The sequence below is a fragment of the Thermobia domestica genome, chromosome 3, assembly GCF_964235325.1.
Source record: "Thermobia domestica chromosome 3, izTheDome1.hap1.1, whole genome shotgun sequence".
NCBI classification, from domain to species: domain Eukaryota; kingdom Metazoa; phylum Arthropoda; class Insecta; order Zygentoma; family Lepismatidae; genus Thermobia; species Thermobia domestica.
In genome coordinates, this window is record NC_137456.1 from 106,116,129 (window position 1) to 106,142,859 (window position 26,731).

Sequence of the window (26,731 nt, forward strand, 5' to 3'; positions counted from 1 at the left end):
GTGTTGGGTTAGCTGTAGATGGGCAATACATTAACCTTGGTGTATCAGGACTTATCAGTAAGCAGCTAACTATACCAAAAATATCTGTTTCTTGGGACTGTATTCATGGCATAGAACTTATGCAAAAGCACTCTAATATACTTGATGTCATTCAAAGAGGACACAATCTCATAAGTGAAGCAATGAATGAATTTTCTTCTGGCAAGAAATATGAACTTCTTTTGGAAATATCAAGAGTTAGGTAGATGCTTTTATAGGCCTAAAGTTCTCAAAAAAATGAAGTTTGCTGCCTATTTTTAGCAGATTATACAGCTTTTGTCATTGCTTGTGAAAAGAAGTCTTGATCACTTTGCTCTAAGAGATCGACTTTTCTCAAAATCCAATATCTGTGCCATTCTATTGTTAAGTGATACTTATTCATTGTTGAGTAAATTATCAAAATTTGTGCAGAATACCGGGGACACTTACTATTTCATGGACTTTCTTGAGTTTGGTTTAAAGCTTCAAATGAACAAACTTTCAGAAATTAGAACGATTGTAAGTGTGGAAGTTATGGGGCTCACAACATAAAGGTGCTATCAGATCTTCAAGTAACGCAAGCTTCTTGAAACAGATAGTATCTAGGTCAGAATTCTTTAATTTAGATTTTTTAACTTTCCAAGAAGTAACGTTTCTGTTGAGCAAGCAGAGACGGACTTTCCGTCTTCTTCAAACTTATCTGTTTGTGAGTATATTCTCATTTCAGTTTTTGATAGATATAGATCAGGATAGATTATTTTTTTTTGCATACAAGCTTTTCATTAAATCTATGGTAACCAGCTCAAGAAATGAAGGAATTTTTTTTAATTGAAAACTCTCTTTAAGGTTACAGTAACAGATTTCCAAGACAATTACTCTATTGCAGTAAAGCTAATGATGTTTTATGTGAGTATACCATTGTCTGATGTCATATGTGAAATCTGGGGTTCAGTGGTTATTATTATGATGGAAGAAAGGCCATCAGCAAAGGATGGACTTAGTGATGATATTGGAACAACAGACCAGTTTACATACATTATCCTAAATGGACTCCCATCAGGATATAAAAAACAAGAAAATTCCTTAAAGCTGCTCTCATTACAAAAAACGATGTATCGTATCATAAATATTTTAAATCTGCTTCTTTTGCAAAACTCTTTCAAAAAATGTGATTTCACAGGTTGTAACTCGAACTAGAAATACCGCTGAAAACTGCCATGCTTCATGTAACGCTAATAAAAACATGGTAGTATTATCTTGATTTTTTATTTTGGAATCCCTGCAGAAAACTTTTGACTTACAAAAGCTCATCGCAGAATGACAAAGTTCTGCCATCGAGTCCTTGATTTAAATCAAATTCTAAAATAAATTAATTTAAAGTGAAAATAAGTAAAATCTCGTTTCTGTTCTGTTATTTTGATTATGGAAGATAATAATCATAATACAATAAAATGTATGTATAGCACAGTATGAAAACGAGTGTTTCATGCAGAGGATGATAGGGAAAATCCCGTTTTGAACGGATAACTGAGGAATCCTGCTTTCTTCACTTCGTAACATAAAGTTTTTAAATCGTTAACTATGCCATCAGGGAAATCAGCATGGACATTTAAGACGAAAATTCTTTTGTGTTCGCGTCTCTTTGTTCGTTCCCAGACAATAGGGGCATATTTCAAGAGGTCTAATCCCCTCTCCAAAACTTTTTTTTTATAGAATTTATAACTTTAGGCGAAATTTATGTATTTTATATGTATTTCGTGCCGCAAGGTAGTTCCAATTTTTTGAAAATATGTCCCTGCCAAATATCACTAACTTTTGTTTTTTTTTTTAAAAAAAGTATCATGTTGATAAACGTTGCTGTACTTTTTCCTTAATGCTTAAGAAACATTGCTTGGGATTGAAATAAAATAATATCTGAGTTAATGATTGGGAGTTAATTCAAAATTCAACCCGAGTACTTTCATTTATTTAATAAATAGTAATTTACATTTAATACTAATTCCTAATGTTTTTTCTAAAGTTCGCGACGTATTATAAGAGGCGAAAGATTTTATTTAAATCAAAAAATCAACAAAAATGATTTTTTAAAAAAATGAAAAAGAAAAGAAACTTCATGACGAGGAATTACATAATTTATACCGTTTATCAAATAAGACCTACCGATTTTTATACGTCTCATCTTTTGGAAATTTTTGTTAAACCCCCCAACAATATTGTAGATAAACGAGAAGGAACACAGCTTTCAATTGTGCTACATATTTGCCGTAAATGTTACTTTACAGAATTTTTAAATTATTAATGATGACTGAAGACTAAGTTTGCTACTACTATGTTGAAAACTACAAATATGTACGTTTTATATTCATAAGAATATACAATTTATATTGTATATATTTTATAACTATTCATAGTTTTCTTCATAATAATAGCTAAAGTTAGCAATTTTAAATGCTAAATTCTGATTTAAAAAAGTGCAAATTTTTGGATGAAAAAATGCAAATTTCAAATATAAATATGCAAACAAACAGTGCCAAAACTAATTTTGTTGTATAAGGACTCAAAATTTACTCACATATTAAGAAGTCTGCCTAAAACAAACCCCAGAACATAATGTTATTAAAGTCAGAAGTCCAGAAAATTGTTAGAATACATCCAGTGAGGCTTCATGTCTGACCACTAAGTAAATATTTGTATGTAGAAAAGTAGTCAACAATACCGATTGGTAGCCATGATCGATCATCTTGATGTTGCAATCTTCCTTTACTTCCTATTCAATAGCTTTTCGTCTAACCGGACAGCACTGAGGTGAAAATAAAGTGATGCTGCACGTGTTCGGTGTTCCTTGTTTAATTAGAAATAGAATGCGGCAAAGCAGTTAAAAAAAAAAAAAAAAAAAAAAGTGCAAAATGAGACAATGAGAAAAGGTGCAACTAACACACAAAGAAGTTTATTTAATAATTAGAACAAGCACTGTCGAATTATTGCTTATAGAGACTATATGATACATAGTGAATAATTATAATTAAGAAAAGCTTACCTTCTATCCAGTGAATTATTTATTCATACTTGTCGGCATTCGCTAATACCTTTTTCAGTTACTTCTGTACGCTGTTAAATCATTAACATGAGTATGAGTTTCCTTTCTTCTTGTAGAACCCGTTAGAGAGAATAGTAAGTGAAATTTTCTGTTCTAAGAACTGGAGAGGTCAAGCCCAGCACACACACATCACTGATCTAGCACCGTACAGAAGTCATCGAGAGCTCGCTCGTGTCTATACTGTGTATATATTAGCCTACGCGCCTTGAATCCGGCAAACCTGAGTCCAGTTCCTAGTGGGAGCTCATGTGGTTCGGATCCCACGTTAAGCAGTATTTCCACGTCTCATATAGCCTCGCTGTTTATAGTACACTAAATTTTCATCCAACCGACAGAACTCATTAAATATATATATATATATATATATATATATATATATATATATATATATCCACGAATACCGAAACACTATGAATTAATCTCTAATTTACTGAATGCGAGATAAGATTGTCTTTAGTTCAGTTATTATACAGAATTCCCTAATAACTTGATTTGTTTTGTTCTTTAATTTCACCAAGTTTCATGCTTTTTCAATCAAAATGTGCATATTGCATGTGTTTCAACTAAACATAAAATCATTTACAATTATATGATTTACATCTTGTGTCCTTAACTTCCTATAAGGAAGTTTAGTCAGCTATTAAAAACTTCTGCATAAAAACTACTCTAATTGTCACTTGGTAGCCGTTTGAAAGTCAGAACATTTTGCGGTTGCTTATATATACTGTGGGAAAATAGTGGAAAACAACAGTTAAGAAAATTTTTGTTGATTGTAAATGAAATTCCTGTTTTGTAGTTCTGAGCGATCTGCTTTGTCTGACACTTTCATAAATTTAGATGAATGCACGTAGTAATAGCAAAAAAAAAATTGCAACAACATAATTGTATTTTTTATCTGATTTATCTGAAATTTGTTTGGATTTGCCATAGGTTCATGAGCGCGCCCACACAGGTGACCGTCCATTTAAGTGTGAGATGGAGAATTGTTCGAAGGCATTTGCGACAGGCTACGGACTGAAGGCTCACATTCGCACTCACACAGGAGAGAAGCCCTATACTTGTCCTGAGGAGACATGCGAAAAGAGTTTTAAGACTTCGGGAGATCTCCAGAAACACGTCAGGACACATACAGGTTGGTAATTTTTTTTTTTTTTTTTTCAATCTGCTAAATTTATGTAAATATTAGTTGGTGAGAAGTACCATGTATCTGATGAGTGGTTGGATTTGTTTTGTGGAGTCGCTTTTATTGTGTTTATATAGTGTCATTGGGTGAAGTTGGAAGGAGAGAGATATATAAGTGGTTTTCTGCAATACCTTATAGTAGGGTTGCTAGAATGTAAGAAGAGTAAAAGTCAGTAGACATAGTACATTTGCTCGATTGTTTTGTTACTGTTACATTTATGGTTTCAGAAAAAAAATGACAACGCCGGGAAAATTGCTACACGAAGTAATTTGATCCGATACGGGGAAAAAATATGTATAAAGTATTGAAATTCTGTAGTGAAGAAAACCCATATACCGTAGACGTATTAATATTTTTAAAAATATTCATTAATATATAAAGTTGTTATTGTTTTTTTCACATAGGACAATTAAGTTATAAACCATGGGTTAAGGTTTCCATTTTGATTTTATGCAATTGTATATTACATAGGTTATATATATATATATATATATATATATATATATATATATACCTTGCACTACCATGCAATTCTATCTACATCTTATATTTCATTTCTTATGCTGGTAATGAGGAGAAATCCGTTGAACATAATCGAGTTATTGAATCACATGCTTAGTTTATCGTCATCCGTGCGTGTCATGGATTTTTTTTTTTTTTTTTTTTTTTTTTTTTTTTTTTGTATGTGTTGCAAAATCCTTGGACAATTATTTACAAACTATTATGAAATAATTTGCTTTCTTACAGGCATATGCAGAAAAATATTGTAATTGTCACTAACTGAAATAGCGATTCTTGTATTACACTATCATGAGTCATAGTTGCCAGCTCCTGCTGTGAGTTTATTTACTGCTTTAAAAAAAAATGGCGAGGAAATTACACTTATTAAATTTTTAATTGTGATTTAAGCAGATTTATTGTCGTTTCGTGATTTTTTATAATATGGTTCCAACTTTTATTTAAAGATCCCTGATCTAGAATCACTTGAGCACCTTTGTCCTAATACAGTACGATTCGTACACTGTGTTCTCTGTTTTGCGATGACTGTTTATGGAATATTCTTATCTTTTTAATGGTGTGTTTAGAGGCCGCGAAATGTTTCGATAGGCCTGATACTGCAAGATCTTGGTTCTTTCAGTTTCTTATGTGTTATTTATTTCTTGTAGCAACATTTCTTTACACTTCACTAAATATATGCCTGATGCGCTAAGATTGCCCGCATAGTAACTCTTGTAACTTGTAAACTTATTTTCTAACTTCATTGATAGTTTGAGTATTAAAATTTATTGGATTGATTTTGGTCAAGTAATTAGTATACTTTCTAGCCACTTTCTGTAATTTGTATGTGAAAGTTGTATACACAAAGAGGGCGAAATCAATTTATCAATCCTATCTACATCTTTAGCTGAGCTAGTGTTGTGTTTCTTCTGAATTTGCGAAGCTTGTAATTTCTATAATTGTAATTTAACTTATAATTGGGATATGCATTGAGTAAGCCTGAATCATAGATAAGTTTTAGTTATTGTTCCAAATTTTTTTTCTAAAGATATTAATCTGTAAGCCCAAGGAAAAGTTTATCCTTACATAATCTTTAATGCTAAACGAGGGAGGGAGGGGCTAAGCTGAGTTATTGTGATTATAAAAGTTTGAAGCGTTTGGTTTTCTATAAATGTTAGTATAAAGTTTATTTTCTTTACTAAAAAAGGTACTAAAATGCTGATTTTGTTCTTTTTTTTCCGTTGTAAACTTTTTTTTTTATTTAGTTCTTCTAAACAAGTATTTTATAATAGTTTGTGAATAGATATTGAAGGATTTTGCAGTGCATGTCTTTCACACACGCACATGAAGATAAACTACTAAGCAAGCAGGTATTTAATAACTCGATTTTCTTCAACGGATTTTTCCCTCAAAAGGTTCCAGCATAGAAAATGAAATATAAGGGAAAATAAAATGAATGAAAACAAGGGAAAGAGGAAAAACTTATTTTCCATATTAGCCTTCTGATTGGCATAATGTTGGATCCCATGTTAAATAATTTTACATATTCAAGGCAAAATGACTTAAAAGTATCTACTCGACTGATCTCACACAAAGTTAATTCGGTTTAACTGATCCTTTTTGTTTTCTTGGAAAACTTGCGTACATACAGGAGATTTCTCATAAAAGCAGTACCATGCGCCACTATTTTGGGGTGGAGGACTAATGCGTGCTTTCTGTGCTATGGTTCTCACTTCGATCCCGATAGAATGCCTATAATACAAACCGTAGTAGTCATTCAAATCACACTTTAATTGATTCCGTCTCAGATACCCATGGTGCTGAAAAGGGACAGTAAACTCCAATTAATCAATCAAATCTTACATTTACACTTTCACTATGAGAATTTGACATCTTGTTACACCCCCACCTAAGAAATGCCAGAAATTCAAATGTTAAACTGTGTCCTATATTCGACATTACACTTCCACCATTACACCACAAAGATAACACACACATTTCACCATGGCACTAGTTGGGTATTTCTCGATTTCATTTATGCCCGTAAGTTCACTTTTTTTTTCTTTCTTACGAATTGGAATTTTGTATTATTTCTAGTTGTTAATATTAGTCTGTTTTATTATTTCATAATTTTGATATATATTTTATACTCATCAACTTTTTAAGCAGTTTGGTTCCTAAAACTTCTTTATAAATATACCGTGTTCGTGTGTCCATCCGTCCAGGAAACAAAAAATTCTCAAGAACTACTTGATGGGTCAGTACCAACTTTGGTGAAGATGTAGAGGGTTAAAAGTCAGGAATTGAGTTCGTTGATGGAGGTGATTCATTCACCGGAAGTATTAAATATCGACCATTTCCGGTTTTTACACTGATCACTATAGAACAAACAAAAAAAAAGTAATAGATCGTAGGTTGTTTTGTGCAATCGATTAAGCATCCCAAGAATACATTTAATCTCCATCCCTAATTCTCTACTAAAACCGGAAGTGGTAGACCCACTACAACTTCATGGTTTTCAATACTGATCTACATAAAGTAAAAATTGTTTTTTTTTTTTTTTTTTTTTTTTAAATCGATTTAGCATTCTAATAACAACTACCACCATCTTTTTCAATCCCCTATTCAAACCGGAAGGGCAGGAATAAATCACTTCGGATTTAACGTTGATCGCCATAGAATAACAACCGAAATAGATAGCGAGAAGCGGTTTTTCAGTAATCAATTAAGCGTCCCAAGAATAATGTCCACTCTAATTTCTCTACTAAAACCGAAAGTGTTTGAAATTTACTATCACTTCCAAATTTCAGTATTGAGAAAATATGTCATACAAACGAAACTTCTTCACATGGAATACACGTGATATTGCTGCTTGTTTCTTCACTACTTGTCTTGTTTCAGTAGAACACTACTCATGTGGCTGAGTTCCAGGGTGACACCTCATAGCTTTCTTCTGCCCTTTTATTATTTTTTTCTTCTTCCCTATTTCATGAAATATTTACAGGAAGCAATATTACTTTATAGGAGGAAATTTTATATTACTTTATAGGAGGAAATCTTACCGCGATGACGGAAACAAAACGAAGAGTAAAAGAGTAGTAACACCTCTGCCGAATATATTGTCACCTGTTTCACTTTTTTTCTAAAATAATAATTAAATAAAAATTTGACGAACAAATTGTATTATTTACTAACTTACTGAAAAATGATTGAAAGGATTAGAAGAACAAATACAGAGTACACATTGATCTTGAAAATCAGGGAAAATGCTTAAAAATATACCCAAAGAAATTGCTATATTTCACAGAAGAGTGTTTTTTTTCTTTCCTTGGGCAGCTTAAAAAAAGAAAATTATTTTTAGCAAATGGGAAACTTTTAGAGTGACGAAAGGTGTTACAACTTCAAGATGTGAAAATAAAAGAAGGAACTAAATCAAAAGTTCAAATGATACAAAAGAAAATAGTAAGTTAGGTTTGTTGGTTGTAGATAAATTGGTAAATCAAATTAGTGGTGTATATATATTTACTTGGTTATGTTTGAGTGTATTCAGAATGCCGTGATATTTAAAGTATTATTAGTGTATAATTATTGTTTGGTATTAGTGTTTATTGAATACCAAATACAGGAAGTTTGACTCATAATAAGAAATAAGTATTTACAGTAAAAAACGTAAGCTTATCTTGTATTAGAAAATAAAAAGCAGAGGGTTGGATGGCTGTACTACGAGTCAGGGAAAATTGACTTACTGTTACGAAAATTCAGGAAAATCAATACCAGAATTTTAGTGTGAACTATGAAATGAAAAATAATGTTACTTGATTTCTAATAACGCAGTAAACCTCACATGATAGATGGAGCGTTTTCTTAAATGCTTGTCTTGTTTTATGTATTAGTGATTGCACTTTTATTTTAAAAAAAAATGTATATTATGTTCTGTATTCTGCAAGAAGGATTATTTATTTTCTAGGTGAACGACCGTTCAGTTGTCCATATGAGGGTTGCGGTCGTTCCTTCACGACGTCCAACATTCGGAAAGTTCACATGAGGACGCACACGGGAGAGAGACCATACGTCTGTCCAGAGGAAGGTTGTTGTAGGGCCTTTGCCTCAGCTACGAACTACAAAAACCATTTACGTATTCATACAGGTGAAAAACCTTACGTCTGTGCAGTACAGGTATGTTGGATTGTTTTATAAACAATCATCTACATTTTTATGAAGAGAGCTTTCTTTGTAAATCTGCAAATAGAATTATATTAAACAGAAAAGAGCAATCGTTGTCTTGTTGAAGTTCGTAGTATAACTATACGAATTGCTTGTTTCCATGATTGCGAGTTTGTCTTTTTCCGCTCGGATCTGAGCGAAATGTTGATCCAACCAGTTAAACGTGGTTTATGAACCACAGGTGTCGAATTGGGAATCGTATCATAGTCAACTACGAAAGGATAATTACATTAAGTGCTGAAACAGATTAGTAATCATGACAAGTTATCTATACACTCGAAGATAAAATTATATCCGACGTTATTTCTTTTCTTGCTTTCAAACTGACAGGTATAATTCAGATCCGTATTTTCAATATAGACAATACCTCTTACAACAAAGTATTAAATAACGATACACATGTGGCATTTATAAACTCCTTACCCCAGAGCTTGAAACAACAGGGCAGAAAAGAAATACTGCTGAATCCTTGTTTCCGCTGTATCTTATTTCCGAAAAGTAAGCTGAGGTACTTATTTCCGTATGCTATAAAATGTCGAAGTGTACATGATCTCTTTGTCATCAACTCTATGCGCAGCCAGTACTATGGTATCAAGTCCGTAGTGGATTGGTATGTACTATAGAGGCCTCCCCGCTGGTCTAGTGGCTAGTGCGTGCACCTTTGGTACATGTGGTCCCGGATTTATTTCCCAGTGGGAGAGAACCATCGATTTCATTTCACAATAATTCACTTATTCACTTTCATGACTCATCTGTCTCTTTAGCCTAACAGACATAACCATGGGACATTAAACTTAAAGAAAAAGAAAAGAAATCTTAAGAAGATGCCTAAGGGGAGACGTCGGATTTCCGAGAGGAGATTTATCAGAACCATGGGCGTCTGTAGAATATTGTAAAGTTTATAGTCGTTCCCTTTAGAAAACGTCTTTTGATGTAAACACTCATCTCGGAATAGGAAAAGGACAGGACGTAGAGATGACTATCCAAGGAGCGTATTCGTATGGTATCATTCCGGTACTCATGGCATGGTTTTCAGCAAAAAAGACAAGTGCTTTTATACTTCACTGTCTACTTTATATCATTATCGTACAACAGGTATTTTAAAATAGAAGATGGACACGTAAGGGAATGAAGAAAGTATTAGACAATTAAAGTTGGAAAATGTCAGTCTTTCCTTTAAACATAATTCAAATTATTGATTCATTTGAATTCCAGGGAGGCTTCCTTCCCCCATTTCGTCGTCTATGATGGTAAGCTATATGAGATGAAAAGAGAACCGTTCTGTCATGAAGGACAAAATATAATAATGTTTTCTGTAAAAATTTCTCATTTCGGCAATAAATGCGATGCGAGAACCGGTTTTCAGAAAACGTTGAGTAAACTACTACATTTTTCTGATTCATAAAAAGTAAATTACAGTGTCCAATATCATGTAGAAAGATAAATTTTCAAGAATCAGAACAGCAAGTTTCAAAAGTATTCTGTTGAGTGTTGTTTCAATGAATAAAAATTAAAGAAAGTGCATGATGATAATGAAATATGATTTTAAGTTTTAATGATTATATAATATGATAGTAGCATTTACATTTTCTTATATTTCTACATTGGAATAAAATTTCTTCATTAATTGTGCTTTCCAGGGTTGTGGCAAACGTTTCACGGAATATTCTTCCTTGTATAAACATCATGTCGTTCACACTCATCAGAAACCTTATTTCTGTAACACGTGTGCGAGGCATTATCGACAAGCTTCAACTTTGACAATGCATAAAAGGACAGCTCATGGCATTATAGAAAACGATGACGGCACGGAAATTGTTCTTAACGAGTCAAACAATATTTTTGCTAATAACAATGATAGTGAACCTTCAGCAAAACGGGTGAAAACTGCATCGGTAATTCCAGGGGTGAGTCCTTTATTTAAATGTACCAGATTACGAGGTGTGTGAGAAAAGTAATGAGTAATTTTATGTTTGCAAATCAAGGTTATTTCCTTCAAAATAATCCATTTGGGCAGCTGCACAATGTTAAAGGCGTTGTTTCTTTTCTTCGTAGCAATGTTTTAAGGCTTCTACTGGAACACCTTTCAGCTCGTCTTCTGAATATTATCCAAAGTACCAACATGGCGTCCTTTCAAGTGATTTTTCATCAAAAAGAATAGGAGAGCTGAGATCCGGCGAGTAGAAGGACTGTGGAACCACAAATATTCTTTCTACCAAAAATGTATTGATGGAGACTTCCATGTAACATATGAGCTGTTGTGGTGCAACCTCCAAGTGCGTGCAGTGTCTGATCGTACACATGCCACCCACTTTCTGTAAACGATCCTCTGTAACGATCTGACCTCAGTCTTTCCACGTTGTCATCAGTGTCGATGTTTGTGTTTCCGGTTCATATTCTACTTGTTCTCGACCTTCTAAAAGGAGTATGTGCCATCTGAACACTTGAGAGGATGTTCGTTAAAAGCCGTTTTTAACTTTTCACAATCACAAAAGCGAATTCGCCAAGCTTTCTACAAAATTTGATGGCACAATGTTGCCCAAACTTTTGCCAGTCCATTTTCGTGTCGTACCTAATAAACACAACTTCCCTTCAGACCCTGTCAATAATCGTGTAGCAACTGAACCAAGTTGAAATTTGCACTGAATCGACGGCAGAGGTTAATTTAATTGCCATGTAAAGATGAAGGCAGTAGCGTTGAAGGTTCGTGCACAGTGTTACCACACTCATTACTTTTAAGACACACCTCGTATATTTATTCGACATTTGTATTTATGTAACTTTAAGTCAAGAAGTTGTTACATGTGCCTTATTCTGTTCTTGAATGTATTGTTCTTTAATTAGACATGCTGCGGTCCATCATATGGTTACAGGCTGGCGGCAGAATGCACAATCAAAACTGTGACTTCAACCCTACCATAATCGTGATTTAAAAATGAAGAATATGATTTACTCATTCCATTTTCATTTTTTGCTTGTCCAAGATGAATCCATACTGAATGCATTCCTATCTACAATAAAGTGTGTCTGAAAAACTTGATACTAATTTTTTGTACAGTATGAACGTGTAGATACTAATTTTTGGTAGAGCATGAACGTGTATGTAGTAATCATAAGAATTTGCTCAGTAGTGTGCATTAACTTTATTCTTAGTATTTGAAAATTGGTTTAGCGAGTTTCGAAATCACTTTCCAAATACATAATGAAGACTTGTCTGTGTTGATCATGCACTGTAAAGCAATTTGGAAAACACGTTAGCTAAAAAGTAGCAAATTCCAATCTTAAAAAAAAAAAAAAAAAAAAAAAAAAGTAATTATAACGTTAAGAATGCGATCCACTGACGATACATGACGAGTGGAATGTGTACCGTCTGGTCGGTGTACTCCTTGTAAGTTGCAAGGCACTAAGACTGGTTTTAATTGATAATGTAGAGTAGAGGGAGGAATAGAAAAAAAATATTTCAGTTAAAAATTTCATGTTAGGGATATAAATATAAATGCTTACAAGTATTTTAATAAGGATTGTAATTACTTTGAATGTTTCAAATAAGATTTTATATGCTAGCGTTTCGAAGATTGTTGCTCTCGTCTATCCTAATGCTGTCGACTGCCGAGGCACCGTACCTGATGAGGCACTGTGTTGGAACCTATATTTGAATTGAGAACCAACGATACATCGTAGAGTTGAATATGCTATTGCTTTTTTACAGTGCTGTTTTCGGAAGTTGTAGTTTTCTTTCTAACTCGATTCAAAAATTTTACAAATACGTAACAGCATGTATCGTAGTTGCCTCCTAAATTACAAAAGATAATTAAAGAAATTGAGAAAGACGCATTTACTGGATTCATGAACTTGTCACGTTCGGCACAGTAACAATAATACATTGTGTTGTAGTTACTCCTTTTCTCCACCAGTGGCATTGTTACAAATACGGCGTGTACAGGGCAAAGAGTGAGTGTTCATTCATGGTCAAATGGCTAAGGCCCATAATCCCAGATTCAGTTCGTTCTAGGGGTTCTTGCCTCGGACACAAACTTGTGTAATGGTTTGGAGCCCAGTTGAAGTAGTAGACCTCTTCTCATAATACAGTAGATGTACATACATATATACTGGAAAGGAACATTAAGTTCTAATCAGTCTATAGTGGTAATATAACGAAGTTTTCATGTAAAGTATAGGTAAGAGGCACTGGAGACGAAATAATTCTTGAGTGGTCAGGAAATTTTATTGAAACTAGTTGTCTTTGCGCTGTTAAAAAAAGCATGCAGGTCGATTTCCTCGCATGAGTTTGTTGGATAGGTGTGGCCGCAGATACTGAAACGCAGGACAAGTAAGCAGCTGACTTGAGTATGTGATTAAATCTTTGTAGATATCTTGTGTGAAACAATACCAGCTACAGTTTCATCAGGCATTGTGTCCTGAGGAGTTTTTCGTTTCACAATAATTTAGAGAACATTGGGTTTGCTGAGAAGCTGTGTTTCAATAATGGGTCAACGTTCTTGGCAAGATAAACCGTCACAACACGCATTTGGGAGTACAGAAAATCTCCATCCAATGGTAGAACACATCCATGATTAACCAAAAGGACATCTGTTGTGCTCCATTACCTGTTGTAACTTCTATGGACTTTTTTGATAACCCCACTATTACTAACACAAACTAGCTAGAATGCTCCAACATTCGTTATTGCCATGGTTACAAGATGATAGAAACACTTCATGTATCAATACTACCCATGTGACTTCCATAGTGACTTCCGGGAGTATCAAAATACTTAAGTGTCCAGGCTAATTTGTATGCTTGTGAAAATATCTAGTCACCAGTTTCACTTGACCCAACTTTTTTTTTCCTGGTGTTATATATAAACCGTGTATGCCGAGTGGCCGAAGATTTGACAGAGAATCTTAGGTATCATTGATCAGCAAACGAAATGCATGGGACGAGTTAGATTACATGGCCGATGTGTCTGCAAAAGGACATATCAAGCACTGTAATGTTCTGCGATTTTTTTTAATCTAATGTAATACATCTTTCTACACTTTATTTGTTTAATTTATTTATTATTTTATTTGAATATTGAGCCCGGAAACCTCGGAGGAAATTGCAATACCTAGTGATATCATAAATTGTTAATAGCGGTTGACAGGAATTGGAGCACAGTGTTGAAGATTCTCTTCAGTGTGATAGTAGAAGAGAACGAGTGTCATTGTTAGACCGTAATAGAGAATGCGTGATTTGAAAGACGTCTGGGATAGAGTGTCTACAAAAATTGTGTGGCAGCTGGCAGTTATACTGTAGCTGTGCATGAAGTGGAAAAATCATCATTTGAAATCTTCTGTACCCCAAAGGAGCTTAAGATCAGCATGTTTGTACATCGGACCGTACTGTAACAAAGGGACTATTAAAGACCACTCCGGGCTAGGTCAAAACCGAGCTGCATGAGGAACCAGAAGATGTTCGAAGAAATCCTGCCAGGAAACAAGCAGTGGTGGCTCGTGAGCTGAACATTTGTAAAATGTCGATATCTTCTGTGCTGAGAAGTGACCTAGGACTAAGAGTTTACCGACGAAGTACTGGTCACTTCCTTACTTCAGAGCTTAGGTCCAAAGGGAGCAAAAATCAAAGAGACTCCAGCATTAAGCAAAAGGTAGCCATAAGAGGATTCTGTTCATTGACAAAATGAATTGAATTCACAATTTAAGAGTCTTTCAACCTGAGAGATATAAGGCCTGTGGGAAGATCAGAGTGGCAATTTCGAGAGTTCTTTGTGTTGTTAATACTTGTCAGTCTCTCACTTCAAAATATTATTAAATTAACTTTACAATTTTTCTTGTATTTTATTAGACTTCGTAATATAATTTATGATAATTACTAGGTATACACTATATCTATATATGTATAAATTGAAATGTCGTGATGGTAACATAATGTGCAAACAGAATGAATGGGAAAAAAAAAAAAAAAAAGAAATTAATGGAGTTATTTTTATAAATTTCAGCTTGTTAGTCAATTAGTGAGTGTAGGGGAGGATGGAGCAACTCTAGTTACTCTTCAAGCCCCGGATGACTCCGATATAAAAACTGAGAACTTAGTGGATTCCCTTACGGCGTCGCAAGATTCAGAAGATAATTCGTTTTCTCAGATTCAGGCTATTAGAACGACCTCAAATAGTCAAGGTACTCCGCAGTTCTTCGTAGTGGCCGACCCTTCGCAGTTAGCCGCTCTCGAGGTAATCTTCCTTTCTGTTATTTAAGCGTAATGTTTTTCTTCTTTCTTATTAAGTCTAACTTAATTCATGATTTTATGCTACATAAAGTCATGAATTTTGTACCATACATTCATTTTAAAAGCATGATAAATTTATCTCCTAGTATAAAAGATCAGTTAATATTATAACCAAAATTAATTATTAAGAAAGCAAACATTGTGACCACCATCACATTTAAATATAATCTCTGCACTTTCTGCTATACTATAGGTAGCATAGAATGTCATCAAATTCAGTGTGGGGCTTATCTATAACCGGTCACAGGACAGTTAGTGAAACTAACAGTTTTCTGTGTTGCATTCTTTTGAGGAATTTCTGCCTGTGTGTGTATGTGTAAGCAAATCGTGAACTTTCATTCAGTTATCTTTTAGTCTACTAAAATTAAACAATAAATTCTAACCCTAAAGGAAAGGATGTCCTTAATCTTGAGAATATAGCAAGATAAAAGAGGTATGCTCCTATCCATGTTAGGTCGAAATGAGCTTCGACAATTGCGTGACGTTATTTATATATTCATTAAATGTGTTTCAGTTGCTTCGGAAAGTTGCGGACGTAAGGCAAGTTGAAGCACACATTGATTGATATGGCGGCAGGATGGTTGATTGTTGGTGTTATTTGGGTGTTGTTTTCTGCAATTATGGCGAAGGGAAAGGAGCATTTGAGCTTTTGAAAGTATACATGAGAAAAACGTCTCTACTATAATTATTTTCGTTGTTTTTGTGAAAGTTAATTGTGGATAAGAGCATGGCTGTAATCTTTACAGGGTTCGTACTGATCAGGGAAGTGAGGGAAAATCGTGCAGGTCAGAGAAACTCGGAGAAAAAGAGTGGAAATCAGGGAAATTTCATAAAATATATTTTTTCTAACATTAATTTTGTACACCAATTTCAGCTTAGCCAACCACTATAATACCTATTTGGTTTTTATTGTTGATTTGCTGAGATCGTTATGGGAGGTAAGTGGAATGTACGCGTATGAGCAATTGATTACTATTTGTCTCTGTAGAATAAACGTTCTCAAATATAAATATTCACCGTTATTTATTCCTCCTTTATATATCAACGTCATCCGAATCCTATCATGAAAGTCAGGGAATTTCCTGCCAAAGGTAGGGAAATAGATTTCTCCACTAGGAACCCCTACTTTAATGCTTTTCAAAGAAAGAGAGAGAGAAATCAACATATTTCATGCAGTTCGCTGTGCTCATGATCAGAACAAATGCAATTTTTTTTTTTTTTTTAAATTTTAATTTGAATATTCGTTAGGATGTGAGAGACATTTAAAGTAAAACTGACTACTCGTAAAACTTCACTAAAATAGTCGCGCATGAATTGAAAAAAGCTATCATTTAAGTTATCCAAAATGCCTTTTAGTTCATTATAAACAATTATTGTTGTCAACTTCTAGTATAGTCTTCCATGTAAGAGCTTACTTAAAATCAGCATTTCCAAAGAACATTCACAGCATCTGTTATTAAATCCCTCAGTCTCATATAGTTGAATGAAGGAAATAAAGTTTTCGCATCATATCTTCTGTAGGTGCTAATTTAATGAAACTGAGAGTGAAAAACGTTCGAGATTGGATTAGCAGCTACACAGTGTCTGTAATTCGCTATGATTTTATTCCAAAGTAAGACAGAATGAACTGCGTGCACAGGGAGAGTAATATGTAATAGAATTGATGTTTAAGCTCATTAAATGAGATTTTACAAGTTTGGTTTGAGATAATTTTCTTTCAGAAAATAAATAAATAAAGCTTGTGTCCTGTTTACTGAACCAGGGTGTCTTCTGACCTGGGAAACCTGGAATAACCTGCAATTTATTTTTGTACCTGAAAAACTTGAAAAAAGCCTGGAATTTAACAACAAACCTGGATTTTTCTCATGCTACCTTTTTCACTGCGTATAATAGAAAAATCTTCACTTTTCTTAAAGGTTTATGTTTTATGAGTATGTTGATGGCGACCCGGGGATACTTAAACTAAGTTCTGTCACTGCTTCCACTTGCTTGTGACACTTTTTTTTTTTTTTTTTTTTTTTTTTTTTTTTTTTTTTTCTTTACGCTTTCCTCTGGCAGAGTTCCGACAGACTTAGAAAGTCTTTAGATGGAATTTCTACCGATATTTTATGTGGCAGTTCAAAAATATTTTTTGCTACAGTACAAATCTAGAAATTGGGGAAATACTGAAAGGAAGAAATTATTACAAAAAAAAAGTAAGGGACTTATCAGGGAAAATGGTACTTAAACTGGAAATCAAAGAAAATTGAAGATTTTTGCTCAGGAAATGAAACTTTTCCATTTTGTCCATTTGTTAAGATAAGCTGATAATTGAAACGCTAGAGCCCAATAAAGCAAACTGAGGACAAAACATGCTCCAGTGTGGCGTAACACACATTGTTGTTAGCATTTTCTTTCAGGCATCCTTTTTCCGCAACCTAAGTTTCGACATATCATATCATATAATTAAGTAGTAACTTCTGAAGTTTATTGTTGTTAGGAATATTAACAGTAACAACTCTTTTTTGTTAAAGAAATAGAGACCTGGAAAATAATGTTAATAGATCTGGAAATACCTGGAATTAAAAATCTAGTAGACACCCTGTGAACCAAAAAGCAATTCGCGTTACCTTTGAGGCTGGTCATATACGAAATAGTAAGTCATACATTCTGTATTTGTTAGAGTAGATCAAGTTGCTCGTTCTGTTCTAAAACAATCGAATTGTTTCCATTGTTAATTAAATCATTAGAGTTCGGATCAGTATGCACTAAAATGTGTCAAAATATTAATTCAACTATGCACTAAAATTAAGAAAATATGCAATACAATGATAAATTACCAACAATCCTGTTCCATTTTTCAGTAAATTTATTTTGTTTGCTAATGTAAGTGGGTACATTCAATGTAAATGAGTTTTAGTACAAGGAATTGTTGTACATATAGAAAAAAACTAATATATAGGTTTGTTCGTTTTTCTTTTTTTAATACAAATTAACTTCAAACCCATGCATATATTTATTAACTTTTTAAGTTGCAATAACTTATTTTTCATTTTTTTCTTATAATTTGCACCTCCCCCTGTTGCTTAACACACTTCTATACACATAAAATGCTCTTTTTGTCGGACAGGTCGTTAGAGAACAGGGTTTCAATGATAAAATGTTACTTGCTGAAAAATTCTTGGTTCATTGCTTCTTGAAGCACTTGAATTACTTTTGACATAAATTTCAAACCCGAATGTTTTCGCAACAATTGACTCTACCTTTCATATAAATTCTTTCCAACTGCGCCGGAAGGAATTTGCATTGACACTGATTGAAACAGTTCCAGTGCGATAGAGTTCTAGGCCACATTCTGTATATTGTATTATTCGATATGAGTACTTGCAGCTTTACCTGTAAACACACACCTCCCAAAGTTTTAGGGTAAAAGTGGTTCTACAAAGCTTCTTCCCTGAAATTTTATGAAGTACTTTGACCTATGGATACATATACCAAATTTTCAGCAATAATCTTTGACCTTCCAAACATTGAGCGGGCGGGTACATGATGACGAAAACTTCAATCTTTGACCCTCAAAATATATTTGACTTTAGGCCCCTGACAAGTGTGTATGTCAGGAAACTGCGCAGCTATGTGAGCTTGGACAGAAACTATTTCTACTGAACACGGGTCGCCAGCTCTAAATTTCTAATCGCCAATGGCGACCTGACGACCGGAAATTTTGCGCCCTGGTGTATGTTGTACTTGCTTAGCACAGTCTTCACAGAATACATTTTTCCCATTAATTGATAAAGTTCCTTAGTCTACAACCTACAGCTTGGAAAAGTTTTAATCTGAAAGACTTCTTTTGTATCATGATTTAAATGTTCATGCGGGGCCACAATGGCTCAGTGGTAGAACGTTCACCTGTGGTGCATGGGGTCTCTGGTTCGATCCCAGCTCGTGCCAAGTAAACTTTGTGGTGGACAAATACCGTGTGCGTGGGTTTCTCCGAGGTTCTCCTGTTTCCTCTCACTTTCTTCATTCCATTCACTTATCACCGTCTCCTTTAGCCTAACCGGCATAGGCGTGGGACGTAAAATTGAAAGATGACTTTTTTTTAATGCTCACGCATATACAACAGAAAATTTTGTCAATCGGCTTCATTAATTGATTGGAAAATGTTGCTATTAAAGTGAGTCATGCTTACCGACAAACGGGTAACAGCACTTGTTTAGGCTTACAGTCTAACTCATGAACCCTTTCCCCTTCGCATAACACCGGAACTTCAGCGGAGATGTTTCAACAAATAAAGAACTATTTTAAAGTTGTAATCTGGGCTATTTTAAAGTTATAAGACTAACTATGAACTCTCAGTAGTTCATTGCAGAAACTGATTTTAGTGAATAAAGTTTTAAAAGTGGCCAAACATAATAATTCTATGAATATTGCATTTATATGCAGCAACGATAGAAATATAACTAACTTTCCAAATATGAATTATATGCGGTGCCTTCCATTTCAACTCAGGCAAAAAAAATATAAAATTGTACCATCACCATCTCAGATATTGTTGAAACTTTTTTTTATAACAACTAGATATGTTTTTAAGAGACTCATATTTTTTTGTTTTGGCGAAAAAAATTTTCCCGCCAAGTAATGGGCCATCAAAGACGGGGAGTACAATTTATGAATTGTAGAAGACATGGAAAATGGTCAACTTCGAAGCCTCACCATTCGGCTATGGAGACAGGTAGAGTTATAATTCTTGTTGTGGTATGTACATAGGGATATAAATAAACTATATTTTATTATAGTTTGGTTTGCGCATGCGTATCTTTTTTGTACATAAATTAACAAATGAACGTCAATTTATCTGAAAAGTCGAAGTTTGCGAATTTTTTTTTCGAGCACTTCCGGTTCGAATTTTAAAGTTCTCTTTTCGCGGTTAATAAGACCTGGTTACCCACTTTCCGAAAAAAAAAAATTGTGTCGCTTCTGTGTGCAACCGTTTTGTCGCAAAAAAATTCGAGAAATTGTAAGTTTTCAAAAATGGCCATTTTTGGGCACCATTTTCTCGAAAACACCATCTTTTAAAATTCTGAAAGTTTGTCAGACGGTTCAACTTTACATGAACAATAAACACACCAAATACCATTCTTGACCAATGCTTCATCAATTAGCTGCAGCCTTTTAAAGTTAGCGAAGTTTCGTTAACTTTGATGTCACAGTTAGCAACACTGGGAACAATAAAAGTGCAATGATTTGATTATGTTTGTAGTTCATATTCATTAAATGAAGAATAAAAGGTTTTCTTGACTGTTTTTTCCATTATTTTGATCAAGAAGTCTCTCTGAAATAGTAAAATGAGCCTCCCCCTACTCTTCCGTTTTCTTAAACTGAAATAACCTGAGGTGGAAATTACGATTACGAATATACAAATTTCAAGTTCACTTACTTAAAATGGTCTTCGGAAACAAAATTTCACTGATTTTCTTTTTATTTTATTTATTTATTTATTATTATTATTATTATTTTTTTTATTATTATTATTACATGGACCAATCATTTGCTTGGTTGGTGTCTTCTTCGCTAATAGCATGTAACCGTGCAGGTTCTCCAATAGGTGTTGGCTCACTCACAACTCGTCCAGGAGTGGATCTAGGGGGAAGAAAATTTTTTATTTTATATATAAATAAAACCGATCTCAGAGTTTGGAGTTCTTAAAAGTACAGGGTGCGGCACGTAAAACTAGCCCGTAAAGTGAACACATAAAATGAAATGTAATGTATTGAATATGATTAACTACAACACATAAATGAAATGTAATGTATTGAATATGACTACTCACCTTCACAGCAGGTGCTGAAAGTGTCCTCTGCCCACTTCAACACACATGTGAGCACGATTGAAGAGATTCATATATACCCTTGTCAGTTCTTGTGTTGTAATGCTATTGGTGACATCCTGGATCCTGGTCTTGAGTTCTTCAATTGTGTGTGGATTTGTTTCGTATACTCTTCCCTTTAACAGTCCCCATAAGAAAAAGTCACACGTGGACAAGTCTGGTGACCGAGGAGGCCACAAGCCTTTGCTGATTGTCCTCTCTGGTGTAAACATCTCATGCACAAGGGACAATGATGCAGCTGATGTGTGGCATGTTGCACCGTCCTGCTGAAAGTAACATAACTGACGCTCCTCTTCGGTCAAGTGTGTATAAAACTCCTCCAGGATTCCCATTTACACGTCACTGTTCACTGTCGTCTCAAAGAATATGGGCCCAATAACGCGTGTGGCAGAAATGGCACACCAAACACCAATCTTCTCATCATGCAAGGGTACCTGGTGGATTGCGTGTGGATTTTCTGTCGACCAATACCGGTTGTTTTGGGAATTTACGTACCCAGACAGGTGGAACCACGCCTCGTCACTCATGATGAGCATTAGTGGATCCAAGAAACCACTGGCAACATTGCTCAACAGCCATGAACAGAAATGCACCCTCTTCTGCAGGTCAGGCTCCTTCAGTTCTTGCACAACACTTATCCGGTACGGTTTTAACTTCAGTCCCCTTAAAACACGTCTGCAACTTCTCTCACTCGCATGAACCTGTTGACTCAATCTCCTGGTTGACTTTCGAGGACTTCTTGTCATTATCTCCTCCACCTGCATCTTTAATTCAGGTGTGCAGACAGATGGTCGTCTGTTCCTGGGAGCATTTTGAACCGATCCTGTACGCCGCCATTTTTCAATCAATTCCTGAATGGTGCTTTTTGCTGGCACAGAACGTCCTGGAAATTTCTCCCGAAACAAATTCTTTGTTTTCACAAAAGATCCAGTGAGAATGAACCCTTCAACAATGGCAACACGCTCGGGTATCGAATACGGCATTATCACACACTGACACTCACCCGGCTTAACATAACGAGGCCTTTTTCTCAACTGGTTTCGAAGTTTCACTGACTGCGGCTGCACGTGACTGCTGCAGGTCACGTAAGTCTACCCGACCTCGACACGCCATCTCTTGGTAGGAAGGTAGATTATTTAAGTGTTGCCAAAAACACAATATACCAGAATATTACGACGGGCCGGTTTTACGTGCCGCACCCTGTACCTCTAAGTAGCAGTATTACCCCCCTCCCCTCCTTCCAGAAGTCCGTCCTGGATCCGCCCCTGCGTAGCACATTGTCGATAGTCACAAATGCTGTAGGTCCATGTGGAAGCATAAACAGCACTTCAACTTCACGTAATTCATGATTTATTCATATTTCTGCTACGCATCACTGGTTATCATACATATATGTATGTAACAAAAGTTCCTTTTTGCAGATTTCTTAAATCTACACTGAATTGCAGATGTTCGATTTTGGAAGAAGCATGAAGTTAGTTCATGGTGATCCGTTACTGCCATAAAAACTTTGCCATATTCCGAAAGTCAAAGATGACTTCGTTGAATACCAGTTACCGGTCGCATACTTTCCCTTTTTGTTTCTTCCGGAAGTCGTCGAATTCAGTTCCAGGCAACAAAACGAGAGTAATACCCGGAGTTTGTACTTGCACTATACTCACGAATTCTTCTGCGGTTTTAGTGGGGGCGCGTGGCTCAGTGGTAGAGCGTCCACCTCCGGTCCCTGGTTCGATCCCAGATCGCGCCGTGTGGGCTTTGTGGTAGACAAACACCGTGCTCGTGGGTTTTCTCGGGGTTATCCCGTTTCCTCCCACTTTTTGTATTCCATCATTTCATTCATTTCTCATAATCACCGTCTCCTTTAGCCTAAACGGCATAATCGTAGGACGTAAAACTTAAAGATTTCATTTCATTTTTTTTTTCTTCTGCGGTTTTAATACTGTGTATCTGTTTTTGCCTAAGGTTATGTCGCGTTGCCACAAATTTTACACTCCCCCCCCCCCTCAATACCGTCGCAGAGACTCTTGCATGGCCGGTTTCACTGCAAAACCACTGCTTTATCGGACCTATCTGCATCTCGAACATCTGAAAGCGATTTTTAAAGTGGGATGCAGCACCATCAGAAATCACTCACACTTTTTGGGAAATTGTAGACACTTATTTTCTCGTATTCAAACCTTTTTTCTATAAAATATATTTTCGCTTTTCTTCGAGTATTTTTAGAATCTTGTCTATGTCTATGAGTACATGTGCCGAATCGTGTGTTTTATCGTCGTTTATTACAACAAAACTGTCAGTTGTTTCATATTCCGGTGATAACTCTGAATTTCACTTTGCAGAATAATAGTCCAGTTTTCAGTGAAGTCCACATGAAGTAAAATAGAATTTGTATCTTGAAATTTTATACGGTGCTTTTTGGTAGCAATTAATTCTCTTTGGATTTTCTTGATGTAGTTTGGATTAATTCTTACAGTTAAACCAGCAATGTACGATACGAAAACAGAAAGTGGCACAGTTTTTTAACGAGATCATTGTTTTCCCATATGGCATACGTAACACTTTCATTTTCATCAGGATCAATAATTAAAGACTCCACACTTATTCCTTCCACTCCAGGACATTCACCACATTCTTGAAGAAGACAGTTGTCATTTTCTACGGATCATACTACTACAGGAAATAGGTCACTCATGACAGCTTCAATACAGGCTGCACCTTTGATTTGTAGCAACGCATTATCAGCTACCTGAAAATTTGCACAATACACTTTTCCCTCGCAGGTTGCGGACTGACCCACTTTAGTCAAATACTGTAAAATTCCGAGTGACCCATTCTTATGTTGGGATTGTTCTGTTTAAAAAGTCAGTAAATTTCTTTGAAACGCGTAAGAAAACGTTTCGATTTTTTTAACTTTTTGTCCTTTTTCGATCACTGTAATGACATCGTACTTAATTAAGACTTTGTCTGGAGCATTCCAAATCATCACTGAGGTAATAGTTCAGGCTTTTTGTAGATCATCAGAATTTATTGGATGGCAATTTCAAGTAAACTTAAAATTTGCGTGTTTCATAATCGTAATTTTCACCTCAGATTATTTCGGTTTAAGAAAACGAAGGAGTACGGGGAGGCTCATTTTACTATTTCAGAGAGCCTTCTTGATCAAAATAATGGAAAAAACAGTCAAGAAAACCTTTTATTCTTCATTTAATGAATGTGAACCACAAACATCATCAAATCATTGCACTTTTATTGTTCCCAGTGTTGCTAACTGTGACATCAAAGTTAACGAAACTTCGCTAACTTTAAAAGGCTGCAGTTAATTCATGAAGCATTGGTCGAGAATGGTATTTGGTGTGTTTATTATTCATGTAAAGTTGAACCATCTGACAAAATTTCAGAATTTTAAAAGATGGTGTTTTCGAGAAAATGGCGCCCAAAAATGGCGATTTTTGAAAATTTTACAATTTCTCGAATTTTTTGCGACAAAACGGTTGCACACAGAAGCGATACAAAATTTTTTTCGGAAAGCGGTAACCAGGTCTTACCAACCGCGAAAAGAGAATTTTAAAATTCGAACCGGAAGTGCTCGAAAAAAATTCGCAAACTTCGACTTTTCAGATAAATTGACGTTCATTTGTTAATTTATGTACAAAAAGATACGCATGCGCAAACCAAACTATAATAAAATATAGTTTATTTATATCCCTATGTACATACCACAACAAGAATTATAACTCTACCTGTCTCCATAGCCGAATGGTGAGGCTTCGAAGTTGACCATTTTCCATGTCTTCTACAATTCATAAATTGTACTCCACGTCTTTGATGGTCCATTACTTGGCGGGAAAATTTTTTTCGCCAAAACAAAAAAATATGGGTCTCTTAAAAACATGTCTAGTTGCTATAAAAAAAAGTTTCAACAATATCTGAGATGGTGATGGTACATGCTCTGCCTGAATTGAAATGGAAGGTACCATGCGCTGTTAAATTTGGGTTTTTCATCTACAAATTAGCTGTAACGAACATATAGTAAGACAGCATATCGCCATCACATTGGGAAAAAGGCATGCAAATATGCAAAAATCCGAATAATAACGCATAAAAATGGTATACTATAAGAGCTTTCACTAAAATGTTTTATCAGATGCAGGAGGGAGTGTTGGAAATAGGGAGAAAAGAAAAGGCTATGAATGGCCCGAGCTGGGGCTGTGTTGAATTGTATGGTGTGTATACACATATAATGTACTACCCAAAATTTTCTTGTAAAAATCAGAAAACACGTTAAATCCTAATTTCCATTATCACCTTCAAAATAGTCACTTCGAACTTGTATGCAAAGATTCCAGTGATTTCTCATTGTTTGAAGTTAGGGAACCGAAGTGGCTTAGTGGTAGAGCGTTCACCTCTTGATGCTTGGGGTCCCTGGTTCGATCCCAAAACGCGCTAAATGAATTTTGTGGTGGACAAACACCGTGTCCGTGGGTTCCCCGTTTCCTCTCAGTTTCTTCATTCCACTATTTCATTCATTTCTCATCATCAACGTCTCCTTTAGTCTAGCCGGATAACGTGGGAAGTAAAACTGACAGATTTTATTTCATTTAATTGTTTGAAGTTCATGGTCTGTAGCACGTTCAAGAACTGTTGCAAAATCACTTGGATTTCTTCGATGGAGTTGATACGGCGCCCTTTCTATTGAACTTTTATTTTAGATTAAGGAGTAGGTCGAGCACTAGGATCAGTTTTCTAAACAATTTGATGGTTCCGAACTTGATATGGCCCTATGACATTTCACTTCTATTTCAAAAATCCTGTTCTAAAAGATTACTTCACACACACTGGCGATTGTTTCCGGACTGTGAATGATTACGGTTGATTACAGTTTGTGCAATTAAAGCTTTAAAAAAAAAAAAAAAAAAAAAAATGCGTTATTTTCCACTCTCCTTTCTTATATGATTTACATCAGCTGCCTCTTGAGGACTTTTCGCAATTTTTTTACTCCCGTATACATAAAGTGGTTCACCAGTATATTTGAGTGATAAGATATTGTTTGTATTTCAGTACAAGCAACTAGGATTATTCCGTAGTATTATCTTTATGTATTAAAATACTTTGTTTAGTGTTGTAGTACTTCACTTGATTCTATATATATAGTATGTATATGAAAAACATTTTTTTTTTTCTCAGCAGCAACTAGGAGTAACAACAACAGCAGCTTCAATAGCCGATGACCCAGAAGTTGATGAAGGGGATGTGTCATCAGATGGCGTCCATTTATAAAAATAAAAATGTTAGTTCCGCGCTTCCAGCACTTTTGCTCAATTAGTGACTTAAGGATAGTATTTAAAAAAAAAAAAATGACTTTCATTTATTGTTGTATATGTGTATTTATTGTATATTATTTGTATAAATAGATACCTATCTTTAACTGTGATTTTTATTTTATGTAGTACTAAGTAAATCATTCTTATGGGAAATTGTACATTACTGACATTCTGTGCGCAACAAGAGCTGGCTTCTGACAGTTGAATAGAGCGAGTGGAATATTGGAGGAGCTATT

At 35.0% G+C, this 26,731-nt stretch overlaps 1 protein-coding gene across 1 annotated transcript in view; it reads left to right on the plus strand.

Moving 5' to 3' along the window:
* Window positions 1-26,599, plus strand: part of LOC145680639 (uncharacterized) — a 52,107-nt gene extending 25,508 nt beyond the window's left edge. Inside the window, exons 6-10 of the mRNA XM_081751337.1 lie at window positions 4,046-4,247; window positions 8,764-8,972; window positions 10,661-10,927; window positions 15,019-15,249; window positions 26,359-26,599. Of these exons, the coding sequence (XP_081607463.1) occupies window positions 4,046-4,247; window positions 8,764-8,972; window positions 10,661-10,927; window positions 15,019-15,249; window positions 26,359-26,451 (1,002 nt within the window). The 3' untranslated portion in view covers window positions 26,452-26,599. The remainder of the gene's footprint in view (window positions 1-4,045; window positions 4,248-8,763; window positions 8,973-10,660; window positions 10,928-15,018; window positions 15,250-26,358) is intronic.
* The last annotated feature ends 132 nt before the right edge of the window (window positions 26,600-26,731 follow it).